Source organism: Molothrus aeneus, chromosome 28 (assembly GCF_037042795.1).
Source record: "Molothrus aeneus isolate 106 chromosome 28, BPBGC_Maene_1.0, whole genome shotgun sequence".
Lineage (NCBI taxonomy): Eukaryota > Metazoa > Chordata > Aves > Passeriformes > Icteridae > Molothrus > Molothrus aeneus.
In genome coordinates, this window is record NC_089673.1 from 3097501 (window position 1) to 3116972 (window position 19472).

The following is a 19472-nucleotide window of genomic DNA, read 5'->3' on the forward strand; positions in this document are numbered from 1 at the left end:
CCTTCCCTTCCCTTCCCTTCCCTTCCCTTCCCTTCCCTTCCCTTCCCTTCCCTTCCCTTCCCTTCCCTTCCCTTCCCTTCCCTTCCCTTCCCTTCCCTTCCCTTCCCTTCCCTTCCCTTCCCTTCCCTTCCCTTCCCTTCCCTTCCCCTCAAATAACTCAAAATCTTTCCTTCTTACACAGGAATTACTCCAGAACAATTTCTTTGCACTGTGCGGTTTTAGGGTGTCAGAACCTCCCAGCACAGGGACCATTTACTGTCAATTTCTGTCCCAACCTCTGCCAGCTGTAGCTTCACCTCGGTGCAAAATTCACACCTCTGCAACGCTCATTGCCACCTGCATAAAGGTGAGAAGACTTCGAGTCACTGAATGCTGAAGTGATAGCGTTTTAGTTTTTTTCTCAGTTCGTCTTCAAATTCAGGAGCTGAAGCCACCAGTTCTTGCGTGGTGAGAAGCACAAGGAGGCCTCGTGGGGAGGAGGGTGGTGTTTGTAAAGCTCGCTTGAAAAAAGAAGCATCTTCTGCTGCCTGACAAATCCCATTTTCCAGGCTGGGATTTCTCCAGAGCAGCTGCACTGGAGTTTCCCCGCAGGGCCCACGTGGTAGGAGGTGGCTGGAAAAGGCCATTTGTGCTTTTCAGAGCTGTCTAGGAAATTTGGGTACAAAGCCAGAGGAAGGGGATCTGTGGGAGATGTCATTTTTTGGGAGGATGTAGGAAACAGGACGGAGTTCAGCACTGGGATTATTGATTATTGAAGTCACATGGAAGAGGCATGGACTGATCCAGAGGGAAAAGCCAAGTGAATCAAAGCCATTTAAAATCACTTCCAATAGATGATACCAAAGCAGAGCAACTCCACTTTTTAGCCTGATTGCCCACAGGGATTCCATGTGGTATCAGTGATACAATCTGAACCCACACCTTTACTTCAGGGCAAGTTTTCCCGAGTTTTCCCGAGTTTTTCCCAGAGGGCAGGAGGTGTGTGGATCACTTCCCAGCTGTTCCCACACGGTGTCAGCAGCTCTCAAGGAGAGGTCGCTCCTGGTGCCTGTGGGGAGTTCAGGGGTTTGGCTGAGAGCCCTCTGCCAGGAACAGGGAATTCCTGACCCAAGGCAAGAGGAGAGTGGCTCTGAGGGAAGGAATGGAGGAGATCATGTCCCTGCTGTCCCCTGTCCCAGCTTTGTGTCTCTGCTGTAGCCAAAGGGGGATGGTGACCACAGACTCATCCTGGGTGTGCTCTGGGTCACTCAGAGCCTGTCTGGGCTGTCCTGAGGTTGTCACTCAGGCCCTGGGGAGGTCAGCAGTGCTTTGGGAGGTTCTTTCTGTGCTGGGCTTCTCCTATAATCTCTATTTTTTGTTTCAGATGCCAGGGAAGAGAAGGAAGTACTTCCATCTTGGTCACTGGAGCTCCATCTCATGAAATGTTTCAGGTTGTGTGCCATGAACTCCTCCATGGCTACAGGAGGAAATTCCCTGTGAGGGAAGGCTCCTTCTGCACTGGTGATTATAGAGGGGGGCTCATTTCCCTGCTGGACCTCAGGAGCAGGGCCTTGGTGGGGTGGAACGTGTTCCAGAAGCCCCCTTGGAGGAGCAGCTTTTGTGCAGAGCTGGTGTCTCACTAGAGCATCACCTCCATGCCCTGGCACAGCTGGGACAGGACCTGTGGCACAACTCTGGGGCTGCTCCTGATGCCTCAGGTTTTGGCTTTTATATTTTTTTAGATTCTGTGCTGCTTTAGTGTGCGGGTCTGGGCTTCATATTATAGGACAGTGAGCTCTGTGCACAGAGCAGGGAGATGAAACAATTCCTGCTCCAGCTGGGGACCAAGGACAAATGATCCAAATCTCAGGCCCAAGAGCACAAACAACGTGGGCTGAAGAGAGAAAAACAAGAAGGATGGGCTGGAATTGGACAATGAACTCCAATATGCAAATGGAGCAGGACTTATAAAAGGGAGAGACCCCATGACCAGTGGGACATTTTGTGACCATTTTGGGTTCACCTGGGGTGTAGCCCTGGCTGGGCTCTTGTGCTGCCCAAGGTGGATCTATTGAGGCCTTTAATAAATCCCTGCTTTATTCTTGAGCTCTGTCCAGTCTCTGTTCTAGGCCAGCCTTCTCAAGGCATCACTGCCCCCTCCCAAGGTCCCTCCAACCCAAACCATTCCCTGGTTCCACGATGACCTTCCCTGCTCCAGCAGCCACAGCCTGGGCAGTGCCTGGAGCAGGCAGCCCAGTGGAGGAGGCAGGAGGCTCTGGCAGCTTTTCAGGGCTTGTCTGTGGTGTTGGGGAGACCTTTTCTGTTGGTTGTTCTCTGCAGCTCCAAAACAACCTCACGCCTCCGGCTGCTGGGGCTGAGCTGGCACGTGAGGCGAGGGCGTGGGGGCCTGCCAGGAGCTGCTGCCAGCACAGCTGGATGAGTTTTGTACAGACCTGGTGCCTTTCCAGGTCTGCTGCAAGCCTCCAGAGCCTGGTGGAAGCCACATCCAGCTCTGCTGTGCTCCCCCTCTGCACACAGTCCGGGGGTGACGTTCGAGCCTGAGCTTTGTCCTCACGTGTCCCCCTGGTAAGGCAGAACCAGGAGCTGCAAAAGTGTGAAACTCTTCAAAGAGGCTCATGCAACACAGCCCAGGAGCTGAGCCCGGGTTAGTCATCCATAAAGGGCTTTGTTTTTTTCCTCTCCCACTCCCTGCCCTGGCACAGGGGTTGAAGTTCTCTCGCTGCTTGGTGCGGCCAAAACTCAGAAGAAACACTTTATCTCCCAGGGAATCAGTCAACTCTGCCCTGAAAAACAGGAGTTTCTCTCTGTGCAGCCCCAGTGGGGTTGGATTCTGCTGAAACCAGGTTTGCTGGGACACATGTGTGTGCTCACTGAGCTGCACGTGCAGGTGGGATGTTCCCTGATGAGCAGACAAAGCCATGGGTAGAACCTGCAGGATGCAGGAACTGCAGCTGCTGAGAGAAGTTCTGATTTTGGTACAGAGCAGCATGCACAGACTCCAAATCCTGGAAGGCCTTTTTGTCTATTTCTCTGGAAATTACTTGGCCTTTTCCTCTCCTGCAGGATGATTCGGGGCATTAGTGTTGTCCTTCAGTCACAGAAATTTCCCAATAAAGCCCCTGATCACTTGACAATAATTTTTGTGCCAGCACTCAGCAGCACAGAAAGGAAAGGAGCTTGTTATTTTTTTTTTTTTTTTAAGACAATTGAATTAAAAACAGAGCAGCAGGAAGGGAAGTTTCAGTTCCTGCACATGAGGACCTTGAGGGGCTCAGCAGTGACAAATGCCTGGGCTGGCTCTGCAGCTGGCCTGCATGTGGAGCCAGAAGGCTCCTTATGTGTTCAGACCTGAATGAGGTTCGTACAACAAGCTGGGGCAGTGACAGGTGGTGATTGAACATCAACACCTGAGTCTCTGCTGGTTTAATATCAATACTCAGCTCTGCAGAGCTGGGGTCTTAGTGAAAGTGAAAAAAATAACTTTCATTTTGGGCAGGTTGGTGGCTGCCACAGCTGGACTTGAAAGCTGCCGATTTCTGCTCAATCTGAGCGTGTGAAATTGTGCTCGTTTCAGCCAGAGGCTGTGAGGGCTCCCACATGTGGGATGAGCACAGAGCCAGGGATATTCCGCCTGGTTTTAGGGCTTGGGGAAGGAGCAGGATGGGCTGGGCTCCATGAGGAGGAGGGCTGGGGACAAAACCCCCTCTAGCAGGGGATTGTGCTGCTGTCATCGCTGCTTATCTGGTTATTTTTCCTTATATCTCTACTGCACCTTGTCCCCTTCTTGGTGCCAACAGTTGGCTCTGAGCTGATCCTGCCACCTTCTAATCCATAAAAAATCCTGGTCAGACTCTTTGATTCACTTGTTTGAGGTCATGAAGCTGCTTGTGATGACACCAACAAAGGGCAGGTGATGTCTCAGCTGTCCCAGTTTCCCCAGGTCCCTCTTGCAGTGGCCCAGGGATGGATCAAACCCCACAGTGCCCCTGGAGGAGGTGGCCCCAGGCCAGGCAGCTCTGCCAACAAGGACAGTTGGCTGTGTAAGAAGTTCTCCCCTGAGATGTGACACCTCCACCCCCAGAACAGGAGTTTGGGGTTTTTTTCCCTACAAAAGAAGGCGTGAGGAGGAAACCATGGCCTCTCTCAGCTATTCTGACTGGTGCAATGTGCCCCCACCCTTCCCCATCACCCACGGGCATTATTTTTAGAGTTTGTTTACCTCACTGGGTTCCAGCTCATTCTTTTTTAGGGTGACAAGGACTTCCCTCACGCAGCTGCCCAGGTGGCACATGAGAAACCACAGCCCTGCCTGGAGAACTTTCCCCTTCTCTAATGAGGGCCAGGTTTTTTATTGGCTTTTTAAAGAAGATTTGGAGCTGTGGAAGGAAATAGGCAGCTCTTGCTGGTGAAAGGTACTAAAATAGGTTAAATCCATCTGAGCAATACGCTCTTCTTTTTGGTAACATGTTCTGTGTGACTTGGCTGCAGTATTTGTGACCCAAGTTGTGATTTTGTGTGGTTGCTTGGTGGGTAAATTTTACTGGTTTAAGTTAAGGCTTTAAGGTAGAGTCTGTTTTCTTAATCAAGAAAGTTCCTGAACATTAAGAGTTTGGCTCATAGTCACCTCAGAGGAGCAGAGGGAATGGTTAAAAGTGCTGTGGCTTTCTGCAGATCCCCAGTTCTTCCTCCAAAACTGCTCAACCTTGTGCACAAATGAGCTCTCGGGGCTCTGAGGACCTTGCTGTGGTGAGACCCGGTGTTTATTTAAGGATCCCTGGGTTTGAGGTTCTGCACCTTAAGCTGTGTTGTGCTGCTCTTGAGATGCTTCTTGAGTCTCTGGGCCAGATGCTGAAACTCACCTTGTCCTTTCTCTTCTGGGGGAAAACGTGAGACTTTCATCACTCAGTGAAAGCAGAAATGAGCCTTGGCTCTGGCACTCGGTGTCAGGCTTCTGTCTCCTCGTGCTCTTTGAGTTTCTTCCTCTTTGATTCCGTGGTTACAATTACAAGGCACTTTTTGTGAACGATATGGGCCCCCCCTCGCTCCCCCCTGTGTGCTTTGAGGCACAAATTAACTGGGGAAGCCAGGCAGGAGCTCTGTGTTCATTGTTTTCCTTGCAGTTCCTACTCTCACCCTGGATGTGGCTGGGGGTTATAGTGCCCAGAGCTGCTGCCTCTCCCCGTGAGCAATTCCCACAGTAGCATAGTGGTTTATTACTGAATTTTAATAAAATGTGAACAACAAAATGCTAGAGCTCAAAGAATTTTCACTTAAAGGTTGGTGAGTGGCCATTAGGTACATCCAGCTGAGGAGCAGCATCAAGACAGGTGGGTTAATAGTTAAAATAAAATCTCTTTAATGTGCTGCTGACTTTTTTCTTTCATAATCCATCAGCAGATGAAGTAAACCAACATTTTTCTATTTAGTTTATTTTCCATGTTCTCTTTCCTGCAGGGCAGCACTGGTATGAAGCTGAGCTGATCAAACAACTCCTGAGAGGACAGAAGGATTGACAAGGACTGGATAAGGATGGAGAAAATGCAATGGAAAACCAGAAGTATTTTCCTTAAATCATTATAATTTATTTTTCTCAAGTAGCAAAATACAGTCAGTTTTTAGACACTTCAGGTTGGGATCTTAGGCCAACGTTAACATGACTCATCTAAATTAGATGCAAATTTGTTCTGTCTGTTAAATTTAACCAGGGAAAGCCAGGCACTCTGACATCAGCCCTGCCTCTCTGAGGCACAGCTGCAGCTGTCCCAGAGGGTGCCTCTGCGTCTCCTTTCTGGAAGCAGCTGTGGGTGATCCTAGTTGGAATTCATCTGCTCTGTAAGGACCTGAAGACTTCTCCATTTGCAGGAGGGGAATGGCTTTTATCTACAGGACACAAGTACAGCTCCATGTGCTGGTGGAGCAGTTTCCTGGCTGGGATGAGGTGAATGGTTCTGCATGAAAAGGTTCCATGGAAGCAGAGTGTTCTTGGGGTACATTCATGAAGAGATTGAACTTTGTCTGTGTAAAGCAGCTTTACATCTTGAATATACATTAACAGAATATATTATTACTGATGAGGAAAACTGCAAATACTCTGTGCTTGGGGTGTCCCTGGCTCTGGCCAAGATCATGATAGCTGTGTGCTGCCCAAATAAGGATGAGAAAGAAACCAAGGGCAAATAGCTGTTCAGTGTCAGTTGTCACCCCCTGTTTCATGTGACAGAGAAGCAGCGCTTTGTACAGTTACCTGGGCACTGTAAATGAAAATGAGTTCAACAGCTGAGCACAGATAGGTAACACAAAGCAGAATCCTCTCTTCCCGAATCCCAGCCCTTGACAAAAATCCCATACACCAGAGGTAAATGGTTTATGGAGAGTTTATTTAGATTTGGTGGCAGCAGTGCTGTCTCACACCCAGCCAGTGAATTCTGTCTTGGAATTTTATTCCTCAATTCTCTAAAGCAATGCTGTCCAACCCATGAACCAGAGAGTTCTCTGTGTCACTCCAGATGGATCCATGTGTTGAAAAACAGGATGAATGTCTGTTTGGTGAGTGTTTCGCTGCTCATGGCTCCGTGTGTTCAGGGGAACGTGGACATGTCTCCCCTGGCAGCCCTGGGAGCAGCTCCAGGCTGAGACCTCCCTCCGCTGGTGATGGCTCTGGGAGAGCTGGGTGCTGTGGGATCAGAGCACAGGACAGGGGCAGGAGCACAGGGCAAGGACAGGGACAGCTGCACAGGCTGTGCAGCAGCTCCTCCCAGCTGACATTCAGCTGTCCCACGGCAGCGGTTCCCAGAGTGCTCATCTGTCATCAGGAATCTTCTCTCTTCCTGTGAAAGCACCCCACTGGAATTACAGTCTGGGCTCCTCCAAGATCTGATTTTCCATGACAATAATCTGCTGTTTGTGGCCCTGGCAGAGGTGGAACAGTGCTCAGATCAAACCTCAGCGAGCCGTGTCTTTGTTGGTGCCGACAGCACCGATGCAAAACACGCCCCAGTAGCTTATGAGTGAAATACAGATCTGACTTCAAAGGCAGCTGAAGTCCTGCTAGAAGGGCTGGGAAGGGAGGAGAAAACCCACATTCATATTTATCTCAAGGTCAGCAGGTGATAGCCCAGAAACAGGATACAGGCAGAAGTAAAGTAGAATTTATACTTTTCCTGACAGAGCTACGAGTGGCTACAATGTTATAAAAATAATTGAAATTACGGCTTGAGTTTGTATGGATTTTGCATTAGCTGTGGTCACGTCTCACATTTCATGGGGGAAGGCAGAGCAGTCGTGTGCTTGGATACTCCACAGCTGGGGTTGGATCGAGCCCGAGGCTGCGGGTGCAGGTTGGCCTCAGACTGACTCAGTGCAAGGGCATTTCTATGGGGTTGCAGAGCTGTTGTCTTGTTAAAATCAACATCCAAAGCGAGGGTGATGCTCCCAGGCAGTTCTGCCGCACCAACGTCTGTTTTCTCTTGGTACTTGTCGCTTTTAGGGTAAATGTTCTATTTTGAGCGTTTCTCATTTTGACAGGGAAAGACTAAGCTGAAGGTGAAATGACAGGAGGAATTGCAGACTCACCACCTCTCCCTTGCTTTGCTGTTAGTGACAGCTCTGTTGTAAAGTCTCTCCACTCGTGGGACATTGGCCAACAGCCCTTGCTGCTTGAAACAGGAGGAGGCTCCTGGATTTCCCCCTCGACTTCTCTGCAGTGTGACAGATCTTGCTCTGCCAGGGGTTCAGACTAGAGAAAATGTCCAGAGCCATTTCAAGCTCCACCAAGGCGTGCCTGGAGCTGGGCTCACGGGGAGAAGGTGGTGGTTGTCTCTGTCTCCATGGCGAAGGAGCTCCTCTTGTTGTCGCGGCACGAGGTGAGCTGCCAGAGGCGCTCCTGGCTCAGGCAGCCCAGCTCCTTCAGCAGCTTGAAGAGGTCGGTGCGGAATTTGACGCCGATGAAGGCGTAGAGGAACGGGTTGAGGCAGCATCGGAAGCAGGCCAGGGTGTAGGTCACATCATCTGCCACGTCCAGCCTCTTGCTCTCCTCACATGAGGTGGTCTGGTTGAAGGCTGAGATGGTCTTGGCCAGCATGACACTGTTGTAGGGCAGCTGGAAGACGACGAAGACGATGACCACGGCGATGATGACCTTGATGGCTTTGTTCTTCTCAAAGTTGCGGGCCTGGAGTAACGTTTTGATGATGATGAGGTAGCAGAAAGACATGACCAGGAGGGGAATCAAGAAGCCAAACACCATTTGGGACACTTTGATGCCAGTGTTGAAGGTTTGCAAGTCATCAGCAATGATGGAACAACGGGGGCTGCTCTCTGAGTTGTTCACACCACTGTGAACCAGCTCAGGGATGGAGAGGATGAAGGCCAGGAGCCAGATGATGGCGCAGGTCACCTTGCTGATGAAGATCATCCGGGGCCGCAGGCGATGGGCTGAGGCTGCCTGGACAATGGCAAAGTACCTGTCGATGCTGATGGACAGGAGGAGCAGCATCCCACTGAAGAAACTCATTTTGCAGATGCAGTAGACAGCTTTGCAGGGAACACTCCCAAAGTACCAGTGTGTAGCCGCGCTCGTGGCCCAGAAGGGAAGGGTCAGCAGGAAGAGGATGTCTGCCGCAGCCAGGTTCAGCAAGTAGATGTCTGTCATGGTCTTCAGCCTCTTGAAGTAGATGTAGGTGAGCATGACCAGCCCATTCCCCAGCAGCCCTGTGAAGCAGATGAGGCTGTACATGGCCGGGAGGAAGGCAGCACGGAAGTTTCGGACCTCCTCCTTCTCACACAGGGACTCAAACATGCTGTAATCGATGGTGCTGTTGGAGTCATAGTAATCAGTGACATTCTCCCCAGCACAGAACTAGAACAGGAAAAAGAAGAAGAGTGTGTTGGGACAAGGGCTGTCTTGCCTGTGTGGCCGTGCAAGGAAAGGAGCCTGGAGAGAAGTCCCAGGGAGTTCCCAAGTGCTGTTTCATGCCAACATCACAAACAGAGCTGACACAACCTCGTGGCTGAAAGTGTTTCCTATAAATATGTGAGGTTTGGGGCTTTTTGGGGGGCTTCGAGTGGGAATTCTACCAGAAACGTTTCGTGCTCAGCCAAAGTAACATCTGCAAGCTCTCAGATGTGTGGCAGCTTTCCAGAGTGTTCCAGGACCCACTCCAGCTGTGTGTGCACAGCCGGCTGTCAGATAAAATATGAGAAATAAAACATCCTTGAGCTGAATTAAAAATCAACGAAGGTGCCTGTGAGAGCATGAGGAAATGCAGTGAGTGCAGCAGGAAGCTGCTTCCGTGTGGGGCCAGCATCTCATTCAAGCCCCCGATTTCAGTTCTGATTATTCTTGTTTCATCTTCCCACACTGCCATAACCTGTGGGGCAGAGCCTGCGGTATCTGTGCCCTGCTTTTGTGACTTATTAGTCTCCAGAACCTTCTCCCCATCTCACAGACATGAAAGGTTTCCCCTGGATACCCCCACCCTTTATCAGAGAGCATCTCGGTGCTCTCCATCTCAGCAGGTTTGGCTTTCACCACATCCTGCCAGGCTGCCAGCAGTGAAAGGGAAAAGCAGCAGGGGCTGCTCTGCTCTGTCCCAGAGAGCCCCATGGGCTGGGAGGTGGCCACTGCAGCCAAGAGGACCTCGGGCACCAGGAGCCGGCCCTGGGTTTGGGGGCAGATCGTGGCACAGCTCGGTGTTTGGGGTCCTCCTTCCTGGGCCAGGGCACTCTGAGCACCAGGCAGGGGAGGATGCTGAGCTCTTCCTCCATGGCTTCATCCCTCTCAGCTCTGGGTTTGGTCAGAGCCCAGCATCTTGACCAGGAATTTGCAGGGAGCAGGAACTATCTGCTCCCTGCAATCAATGTGGTGCACTCCTGTCTGTCCTGGAAATGCTCATTTTGGGGCTAACAGGAGACTCACACAGCCCAGGCCATCTGAAAATCACTGCATTTTCCACCATTTTTCTCTGCTTGGTTTTGTTTCTCTTGTTTGTTTTTCTGTAGCTGGGCTCTGCTCTCACCTCCCACCTCCCACAGCTGGATCCTGGGGTGAGCAGCTGTGTCCCCACACATTTCTGGGACTGTGGGTGGCTGCTCTGAGTTTTTGCGATCTCCCTTTACCCACAACACAAACCAGCTGGATTTCAACAATGTTGTTGAAAACATCTTACCTGAAAAACGAGTGGCAGGCTGAAAACAAGGCTGACCTTTAGCTGCTTGCCTAGGGAAGAAGGAGATGCTGTGTTAGTGGCTGACTGGGGGTTTCCATATGGTTGTTACTTTGAAAAAGCAGTGGGTAATGCTGTCCATGGCACTGTGAACCCTGCAGAACCCTCACCACTGAGGAAACCAGAGCCTGGGGAGGATGCCAGCAAGATAACCCAGGGTCAGGAGCGTTACTGTCAGATCATGGTGGAGCCTCAGGAGTCTGGCCCCTCCGGCTTCACGGATTCATGGAGCAGTTTGGGTTGGAAGGGGCCTCTAAAGGTCACTCAGCTCAACCCCCTGCAGTGAGCAGGGATGTCTTCACCTAGATCAGGTTGCCCAGGACCCCATGCAGTGAAGGCAGAGAGGACTCTAAACTCAGGCACAGTGCACCCATTTTGATTTTATCCATTATTTTTCCCTGCAGGCAGCCAGCAGCCTCTTCCCTGGTGTCTGAGCACTGAGGGTGCAGCTTAATCCACGTGAAAATACCCAGCTGTGAGGGCCATAAATCCGGCCCAGCTGCGCCCGTGTGGTGCCTGGGCTGTGGAGAGGAGAGCTCAGCTCCCCTGGGACAGATAGAACTGGAACTGGCTCAAATTTATTGCTTGCCTCTAAATGTCAAGAGTTGGCTTCTGCTGCCGTGGGATGTGAAAATATAGGATGCTGACAGCTGGGAGGAAAAACTGAATTTAGAGCCAGGTATGATGGTGGTGAGAGCAATCTCAGCCAACAGCTCTTCCTGCTGTGGTTAGCAGAGCAGGGGGCAGGGAAAGCTTTCTCCTCACTGGTTTTACAGCTCCTACCAGCATCTACCTCAAGCAGCTGCCACTGAAAGTTGCTCAGCTGGAAGGTGGCAGTGAGACAGCCCTGAGCTCCACTCTGGCGTGAGGAGGAGATGTGTCCCTCCCTGAGGGGTGCCTTGGTCCAGGATGTCCCTCCAGGCACTGGGGGTCCCTGCAGCCCCTCACTCCCTGTGGGTTTTCTGCTCTGGGGGTGCTGAGCAAGGAGATACCTTTGGCTTTCAGCTGCCTGCTCCTCCTAGAGCTCCTCATGGCCTGGTTGTTCATAATTGTGGCTGATTCCTGTGCTCAGTGCCTGCTGGACCCAGCTCTGCTTGGTTTCAGCTTTGTGCCAGGCTCCTGCTCATGTTGCACTGCACCAGGATGATGAACTTCCACTACAGGCAACTGCACCAAGTCCTTGTGTTAAGTCACCTGCAACAGCTTCACTAATATCAGACAGAGTTACCTGTGAGTGGGGATGTTTTTAATACCTGAGGGTGATGTGTGGCTCAGAGAGATCCTCAGCCACATGGGAAAACTCGTGGTGCTCATCCCCAGGCCTGTGTGAGCACCTCCCCTGAGGCCTCCTGGAAGTTTTGTCTCACCTTCCCCCCTTATTTTCATCTTTGATGCTCCTGCAGCTGTGTGCTCAGTTGTGTTCATCCTCCCCTCACCTTCCCCACACCCTCCTGGGGGTGTCTGAGGGGTTCCCACGGGAACTCAGGAGGAACCTGGGGGGACTCAGGAGTGCAAGGCAGGGACTGAGGGTGAAGTGAGGTTCTGGCTGCTCTGTCCAGCCAGTGCCTTTCCCTTTGATCCGTCCCAGACTGCAGGAAGAGGTTTGGTGTCTGCTGTGGTTGTCACCCCCTCTAACTGCTGCCCTGGCTTTTGCATATGATACAGGAAATACACGAAAAGCCCCAAGGACTGAGACCCACTGGGTGGGTTTAAGCAAGCTGTAACTGCCCTTTCTGCCTGGAATACAGAGTCCCTGACCCTGCAAACACCACAGCAGCCTTCAGCCTTCTGCTGCACCTTCTGAATAGCCTGGTTTCCCTGGCACTGCTGGAGCTGGTGCTCCTGGCTGCCTGTGGATGGGTGATGAGTTCCTGTGCTGGTAGCTCGGCCCCACCAGGAAATTGCCCCTGTGGCTGCTGGATAAGAGGCAGAGAAGAACCACCCTCATTCCATGGAGGAAAAGCACTCACATAAACCACACTCCATCATCTCTCTGTGGCTTGGTTTGCAAACTCCAGGTCCAGCCCTGACTTCACCTGACCGGTCCCAGCCCAAGCCCTGGTGAGAGCTGCTTTGCTCTGCTCTGTTTTCTTATCACCCTGCGAAGGTCTAGAAAAACAGGACTGAGAATGTGACTCAACCAACTCCTGAAACAGTTCAGCTGATATCATTCCTTTGAAGATCATCATAAGTTTCTTTTTTCTCCTCTTTTTCAGTTGCTTTTTCAACTGTCTTAAATGTCAAATGAGTTTTCAACATGAAGAAAACCCTGTGCTGTTTCTGCCCCTCTTCTGTGCCCCCACCTCAGATTACACATTTGCAAAAGCACAACCAGAGAGGCCCTGCTGCCTCCTGCTCCCTGTGTGCCAGTTTGAGCATGTTTCTGTCACTGGTTTCAGTCAGACTGGACAGGACTTGCGTCTCCCCAACTTGTCCTGTGGTCTGGGGCAGTGGGCAGAAGCAATTATTGTGAAAGGAGTCTTGCTCTGCAGCTTATCAGGCAGTTTAGGTACATTTCTTTACTTTTTCTTTCCTTTTTACACCTCCTGGCAGTTGGCTGCTGTGGGTATTTTCTTCAAGTTTTTTAAAGTTTTGTTCCTCAAAATACTGAGGAAAAAAAAAAAAACCCTCTAAAAAGTCCCTGCAGCCAGTTGAACTAGAAACCTCATTTATAAAAATACACCAAAACTCCACCACAGCCAATGAGTCAGCCTGGCCCTACAGCCCTGTGGCAGCCCCCTGTGTCTCAGCTGCTTTGAGGCCATTCTTGTCCTGAAGGACCTGGAAATGGATGGAAATGGGAATTACGGCATGGGAGGGAAGGAAGGAGGTGCTGCTTTGAGGCCATTCTTGTCCTGAAGGACCTGGAAACAGTTGGAAAGTAGAATTGCTCCATGAGAGAGAAGGAGAGAAGGGATCTGTTCGTGACAGGGGATGGGAACCCCTCAGTTTTACAATTTTCCTTCACAGACTAAGCCCAAGGGGGGAATTCATCCCTTGACAGCTGCTGAACTCTTCTGGCTCACTCAATAGCAAAGAGAAAGAAATGGGTGCTTTTAAGCCTGGGGTGGGCACCTGGGGCACAGCTCAGGCTGTGCTGTGGCAAAGGGTTGGTGAATTTGGACAGGCAGATCCCTCCCAGCTTATCTGGATCTCCCTCAGCACCAGCTCCTGAATGTGAGCAAGATAAGAGCAGCTGCAGGAGCAGTGAATCCCACCAGGTGCACCCAAAAAGGCCTCTGACAGTGGAAATATTCGATGTCAGGACATCTGCCTGGAAGAGGAGAGAGACACAGCCCTGAGGGTGATTAATCCGATCACAGAAATGAGCAGGGCAGCTCCCGAGAGTCCGGGTGCTGCTACAGCCGAGGGATGCACGAGGGCAAAGCAGGAGCTGGGAATGCTTTAGGGATGAGATGCATGAGAGAAAAGGAAGAGTTGGGAATGCTTTAGGGAGCATTGGCAAAGCTGAGCAAACCTGCTCTGGCCAAACCCTCGTGGTGAAAGAAGGATTTTTGGCCACCTGGAATTGCAAAGGCTCAGTGCACGTGTAGGCAGTAATTAACCTGCTCTCTGCACGTTATGCATGTACCAGCTTCTGGTGCCCTTTCTCCAGCAGTACAGGAGGCTTTTGGGGGAAGAACCTGATATTTCTGAGAAAAGTTAATCATATTTAAGTGATCTAATGACTATTGGCAGTTAGCAGCCTGCTCTCCCCCTTCCCCTCCTCACAACTGGCAGAGGAAAGGCACTGTAATCTCAGGAGTGAGAGGAGCCAGTGAAACCCAGTCATGCTCTTATTTCATGTGTTCACTGCTCTATCACAGAAGAAAGTTAATAATCATGAATCTCCACTCCTTTCAGGAAACTGCGAATCAAAAGACAAGATAAGCAGAAAGAAGCAAGTAAAAAATTTCCTGCAGAAGTGAGCCAGGTGTGTTTTAAAGAAAGCACCATGGTAGTGCATCTTTCAGGAAAATGAAATATTCCTCTGAAATACAATAGTAGAACAAAAAAACCAAAGCAGGAACATTATCATAATCTGGTCAGGTTCTCACTAACTCTTTCTTTTCCCTGTCCTGATTAACCTTTCCCAGGAACTGCTCCCAGACACTGAACCCCTTGGAACAAGCAGCCCACAAAGCACCCGCAGGATGATGCAGAGGCCAAAAGTTTAAATGAGAAGAATGATTTGTGGTGAGCAGGTCCAGTTTGGTGGTTGTTCGGATGCAGGCATTCCAAAATCCAGGAATTTCCTAAGCCATTGATTGCCAGAGGCTCTCAGGAGAAAGAAAACTCCCTCACTCATACCCTGCTCCTGCCTGGAGGGTCCTGTGGGACCTGCTCCCTCTTTTCCCTGCATCCCTCAGGGCTTCCTGCATCCCTGCAGCATCCCCAGAGCTTCCTTTATTCCCCAGAACTTCTTGCATCCATCTCCCTGACCATCTCCAGAACCTCCTGCATCTCCAATGCATCCTGCTGCCCCCAGTGCTCCTGCAGATATTTTAAAATAGAAACAACTTGCAAAAGACTGGATGGACTTAGTGAATGATCTCAGCTCTTCTTCTCCCAATTCCTTGATTGATTCACTGAATTAAAATGTTGCCAGGGAGAGTGTTCTCTCTCTCTCTTTAAATTATTTTTTTAAAGTTAAGAAAACAGAAGAAAAGGTGTGAATTATGCAAGATTCCATTCGCTTCGGAGCAAAAAGACCTCTTAAAATTGCCTCCCAAGCTCTTTTTTGTGTTTGTTTCTGAAGTGATTTGAGGTTTTTGAGCTTCTAAAACAGAACTGTGCTTTTTTTTTTTTTTTAATAGTAAAAATGAGGAAGGTGAAAGTCTTTTATACTGTTTGAATACTCTAATAGAAGTGCTCCACTCCAGCGTCACAGGACAAGGACTGTGCATCATTGATAAAGCTGAAGGCACAGCCCAAGGCTGCAGCCCAGGTACTCACCCCCGTCCATGGTGTGGTTCCAGCAGGATCCAGTCACAGAGGTAACGAGAGCATCACCCACTGCAGCACAGCCTCCCCTGCTCCTGCCAGGGACCCTCCTCGGGGAACTCTGCTTTTATACTTCCTGCACCCCTGTGAGGAGCTCACAGGCACCTGATGTCACTGGCATTCAGTGGGCCCTCCTCCTCCTCCTCCTCCTCCTCCTCCTCCTCCTCATGTGCTCAGAGCTGTGCTGAGCTCTGGGGTGCTCAGGTGCTGCCTCGGCGTGCTCTGCACGCCCAGAGCTGTCACTGACACTTGGGGAAATGAAGAGGGCTCTGCTTTTGGGCTGACACATGAGGAATGGTCTGTGGTGAAGGAAACAGGGGAACGAGGCTCTTTCTTACCTCCCCACTCCAGCAAATCCTGCTTCATCTGTGGAGCCCTCAGTGCTGGAGGAAACAGGGGATCCCATCCCATCCCATCCCACCCCATCCCATCCCATCCCATCCCATCCCATCCCATCCCATCCCATCCCATCCCATCCCATCCCATCCCATCCCATCCCACCCCACCCCACCTACCAGACCTGTTTTAGGCAGGCTGTTCAGGATGAAAATCTCTGTGCACAGGACTGCCCATGAGCAACAGCCCTTTGTCCTCCCTCCCTACACTGTCAGCAGCTCAGTGACTTCCCCCCTTTCTTTTTCTGGGTATTTTTGTCTTCCCCAAAAGGCTCTGCACTTTGTCAGTATCATGCCTTCCCCCAGAGCAAACCAGTGGCTTTTGTTTGGTGTTTGCTTTTTTTTGGATATACCTGTCCAACCCACTTTTGTTTGGTTGGGTATCAAAGAGGGCTCTGCTCTTGAACAGAGCCCCTCAGATAGAGGGGTTGTTTCTCAGACAGAAATGTCTCCAGCTCCTCACAAACTCACTCTTTTTCCCGAGCCAGGCTCCTCTAGAAGTGATGCCTTTGGCATCTTGTCCTTTCTGTCTTATGCCATGTCAGTGCTGTTACTGCAGCCAGGTGGAAAAACAGGGCACCACAGGATGGAATCCCAGCCTAAATTAAATATAGCTGAAGCTCAGGGTAGTTTGAGGGTTCTGTGGGTTGTTTTAGGTCTTTTTTGAAGACTCAGATCCAGTTTCAGACCCTCCCTCGATACGGTCCCAGCCCGACTCCAAACCCTTCCCAGTGCTGGTGTGGTTCTGAACCCATTCTGGGGTGCTGAGGGAACGGTCTGCTGGGCTACTCAGGGTGGGGATTTTGGGGTTTCTGGGGGCAGGAGAGCTGTGACAGTTTTCCTCTGCTCACACAAGGTGACCCTCCCTCGCCTCGGCGCTCTCTGAGTGCGCGGCACCGACTCCTCCGCGCCTCACCCCGCACTTATCTCAGGCAGCAGGTGCTGCTCTCATCTCTGCAGCTATTTATTGCTCTGTGTGCCTTTGCTCACCAGGTATGCAGGCAGGTACCCTGCCTCGAGAGCTTTATCTCATAACCACTTCCTCCAAGGAGGACCTGAGATGAAAGACTTCCCTTGGGTACCGGCAGAATACCCGGAATCCAGGGGTGTAACAGAGGCTTCACACGAGGTCACAGCTCTGCCTGGGATGTGCGGGGCCTCTCGGGGTGCTCTGTGCTCACCCTGCTCCAGGGAGAGGCAGCAGGCAGAGTTCTGGTGGACCCATCCCCACGTCCATGCTGGCTGAAGCCAAAGGTGAGAGAGGCAGGTGGTTTGCAGCTTGGTTTCTGCGCATGGTCCCAAGATTCAGCTTCAAAGTTTTGGTACGTGCCAAATTCTGTGGTGTTAGAGCCCATTCAAGCAAAATGTTTTTCTTAAAAAGAATGGGAATAATTAAAATGGGAATATTTAACATGGGAATATTTAAAATAAACAATTTGTCTGTGTATGACACCAAACTTCTTGTACAGTCACATTTTATACCCAGGGAGTTCTCAGAACATTTATTAAATCTCTGCTTAATTTGATTTGGTATATTTGCAGCCTGTTGCCTGAGTGATTCCATCTCTTGGACACATTGCCTGAACTTGGGTGCCCCATGAGCTGCTTTTCACAAAACTGGGATCCTGTGTGAGCAGACAGACCAAACTCAGACAGTGCCAGGCCTGAGCTGTGCCCATGAAAGCCATTGCACTGTGATACTAGAACCTATTTTTTATTCCAAAGTTAATTAACTGCATAAAAGGAATCAAATGACCAGGTATTCCAGTCTCTGGATGCCTCTGCTCCCCTCCAGCACCCAGGAGAGTGGAAGTCAGTGATTTAAACCTGCTTGCCCAGGCTGCAGCAGGAGCTGGGTGCCAGCTTTCATCCAGAAACTTCTCAAAGAAAATGCAGCCTCTGATAAATTCCACAATTGCTCAGAGAGATTTTGGTTCAGTTCTCATTGGTTCCACTTGAACTGAAATATTGAGTTGAACTGAATTGAACTGTGTAATCCTGAATTGTCCTCACGTTAAATTGCAACTCACTCAGCAATGGAACATCACAAGGAAGTTAGCTCTGGTTTCCCATCCCTGGTCTGTGTGTAAAACTGGAATTCCTGTGGCATGTCCAGGAATTCAACACAGTCTCACAGACATCCTGAGGTGGGAAATATCCCAGAGCTCCAGGAGAGTGTCCCCAGGTGCCACGTTGGGGGACATTGGAAATCAGAACTCAGGGCTTTGCCTAAGGAGATGCAATTCTGTCTGAGAGAAGCACAGCACAGGATGCTCTTACATCCTGGATTCAAAACTTTTTCATATTTTCCACCAGTTTTACTTTAGGTAATTTGAGATGGAAACACCAGCTCTGTCCCCCTGTTGCACCCTTTGGCTGACATGAGCCATGGGAGGGTTTGTCCCCGTGGCTGGAGGAAGCCAGGGGTGCCCAGACAGAAGCGTTGGTGAGTTCAGGGTGGCCCTTTCCCAGCTGTACTTCCCAGTGACATCCTTGCAGTGACATCAGGGGGGGACCCTGACATCTGTCCTGCTGCTCCCTCTGCCTGGCAATGCCAACCTGAGGTGCCTGGGATCTCCCAGCTCTGGCCTTGTCCCTGCCCAGGCCCCTCCTCTGACGTTCTGGGGACATCCAGGGGGGTTTGTGGTGGAAGTCAGCAGGGTCGTTCCGGGGGGGTGCTGACGTTGTTGTTCCTCAGGCAAATATAAAATTGCAGAAGTGAAATCATGAGTAAATTCCTGACCTTAAGAGTGGCACCAAGCTGGGATTCTTCACCCAGCAGAGCTCTTTGAGCAGGTGCAGAAACGTCTCATGATTGTGATCTCACCACCAGGTTATTAACAGATCCTTATCTCCCAGAGGGAGGAAGCAATCTGTGCAGCACCAGGCTCAGATTGGGATGCACAGCTGCCCATGGTGTCAGCCACAGCAGAGAAAGGCACACCCAATGTCACCAGGAATTCACCTGCTTTGTGCTCACATCATGTCCTAGGTGATGGCCTGGCTCTCCAGTTCTTCTTTCGAGGAAAAAGAAAAGATTTACCAAATTGGCATCTGCCCTGCACAAAACAGTTGGACTTTAGCAAGAATTTCTTCATGGGCAGGGTGGTCAGGCTTGGAAGGGGCTGCCCAGGGGGGTGCTGGAGTTCCCATCCCTGGAAGTGTTCAGGGAATGACTGGATGTGGCATTCAGTGCTCTGGTCTGGTTGGGAAGGTGGGGATGGGTCACAGGTTGGGCTTGGTGGCCTTGGAGGTCTTTTCCAACCTAAATGACTCTGTGATTCTCTTCCATGAGAGCAGCTCCCTCATCCTGGAGCCCAGAAATTGAGACGTGGGGAGGGAAACACACCTGGAGACACCACTGGGGAGGGGTCAGGCTGGCAGGGACAGTGACACTCCCCTTTCCAACCCCAGGGAGGGAGAATCAGCCACTGACCATGTGCACTGCTGGCCCCTGTGTCCCTCAGGGCAGGGCTGGGCAGTTTCCCATGGCATCTGCTCACAGTGCCTGAGCTGTATGCAGAGGGACTGTGATGAACAAACAGATCCTTTCTGGCCTGAATATGAAGGAGACAGTGGTCATCTCAAAAGGATGGGTGGGAAAGGAGAGGTGATTGAAAATGGGAAGAACAGCTCCTGGAATGTTACAGAAACTATGCCGGGGGGGCATATGAGCACCAGCTGTGTCTAGAGATGGTTTGTGCAAAGTGCTGGGCAAGGATATCAAACACTAGTGAGCAGTGAATCATTTAGAGACATAACAAGATATGGTTTAGGGAGATAAAGGGATATTGATTAAAGAGATAAAGCAGTATGACCCTTAAAAATAATTGAGAGTTGAAGTGTCCCT

At 50.7% G+C, this 19472-nt stretch overlaps 1 protein-coding gene and 1 long non-coding RNA gene across 2 annotated transcripts; one reads left to right on the forward strand and one right to left on the reverse strand.

Annotated features, from left to right (window-relative positions):
* The first annotated feature begins 185 nt into the window (after positions 1-185).
* On the forward strand, positions 186-2085 carry LOC136567228 (uncharacterized). Its single transcript, XR_010785113.1, has 2 exons — positions 186-346; positions 1364-2085. It is a non-coding gene; the product is annotated as an uncharacterized lncRNA (long non-coding RNA).
* Positions 2086-7792: 5707 nt separating this feature from the next.
* Positions 7793-15189, reverse strand: CCR7 (C-C motif chemokine receptor 7). The gene is made up of 3 exons (XM_066566740.1): positions 15180-15189; positions 10167-10216; positions 7793-8857 (listed from the first exon to the last, which is right to left on the reverse strand). The coding sequence occupies exons 1-3, from the start codon at positions 15187-15189 to the stop codon at positions 7793-7795; spliced, it is 1125 nt and encodes a 374-aa protein (XP_066422837.1).
* Between the last annotated feature and the right edge of the window lie 4283 nt (positions 15190-19472).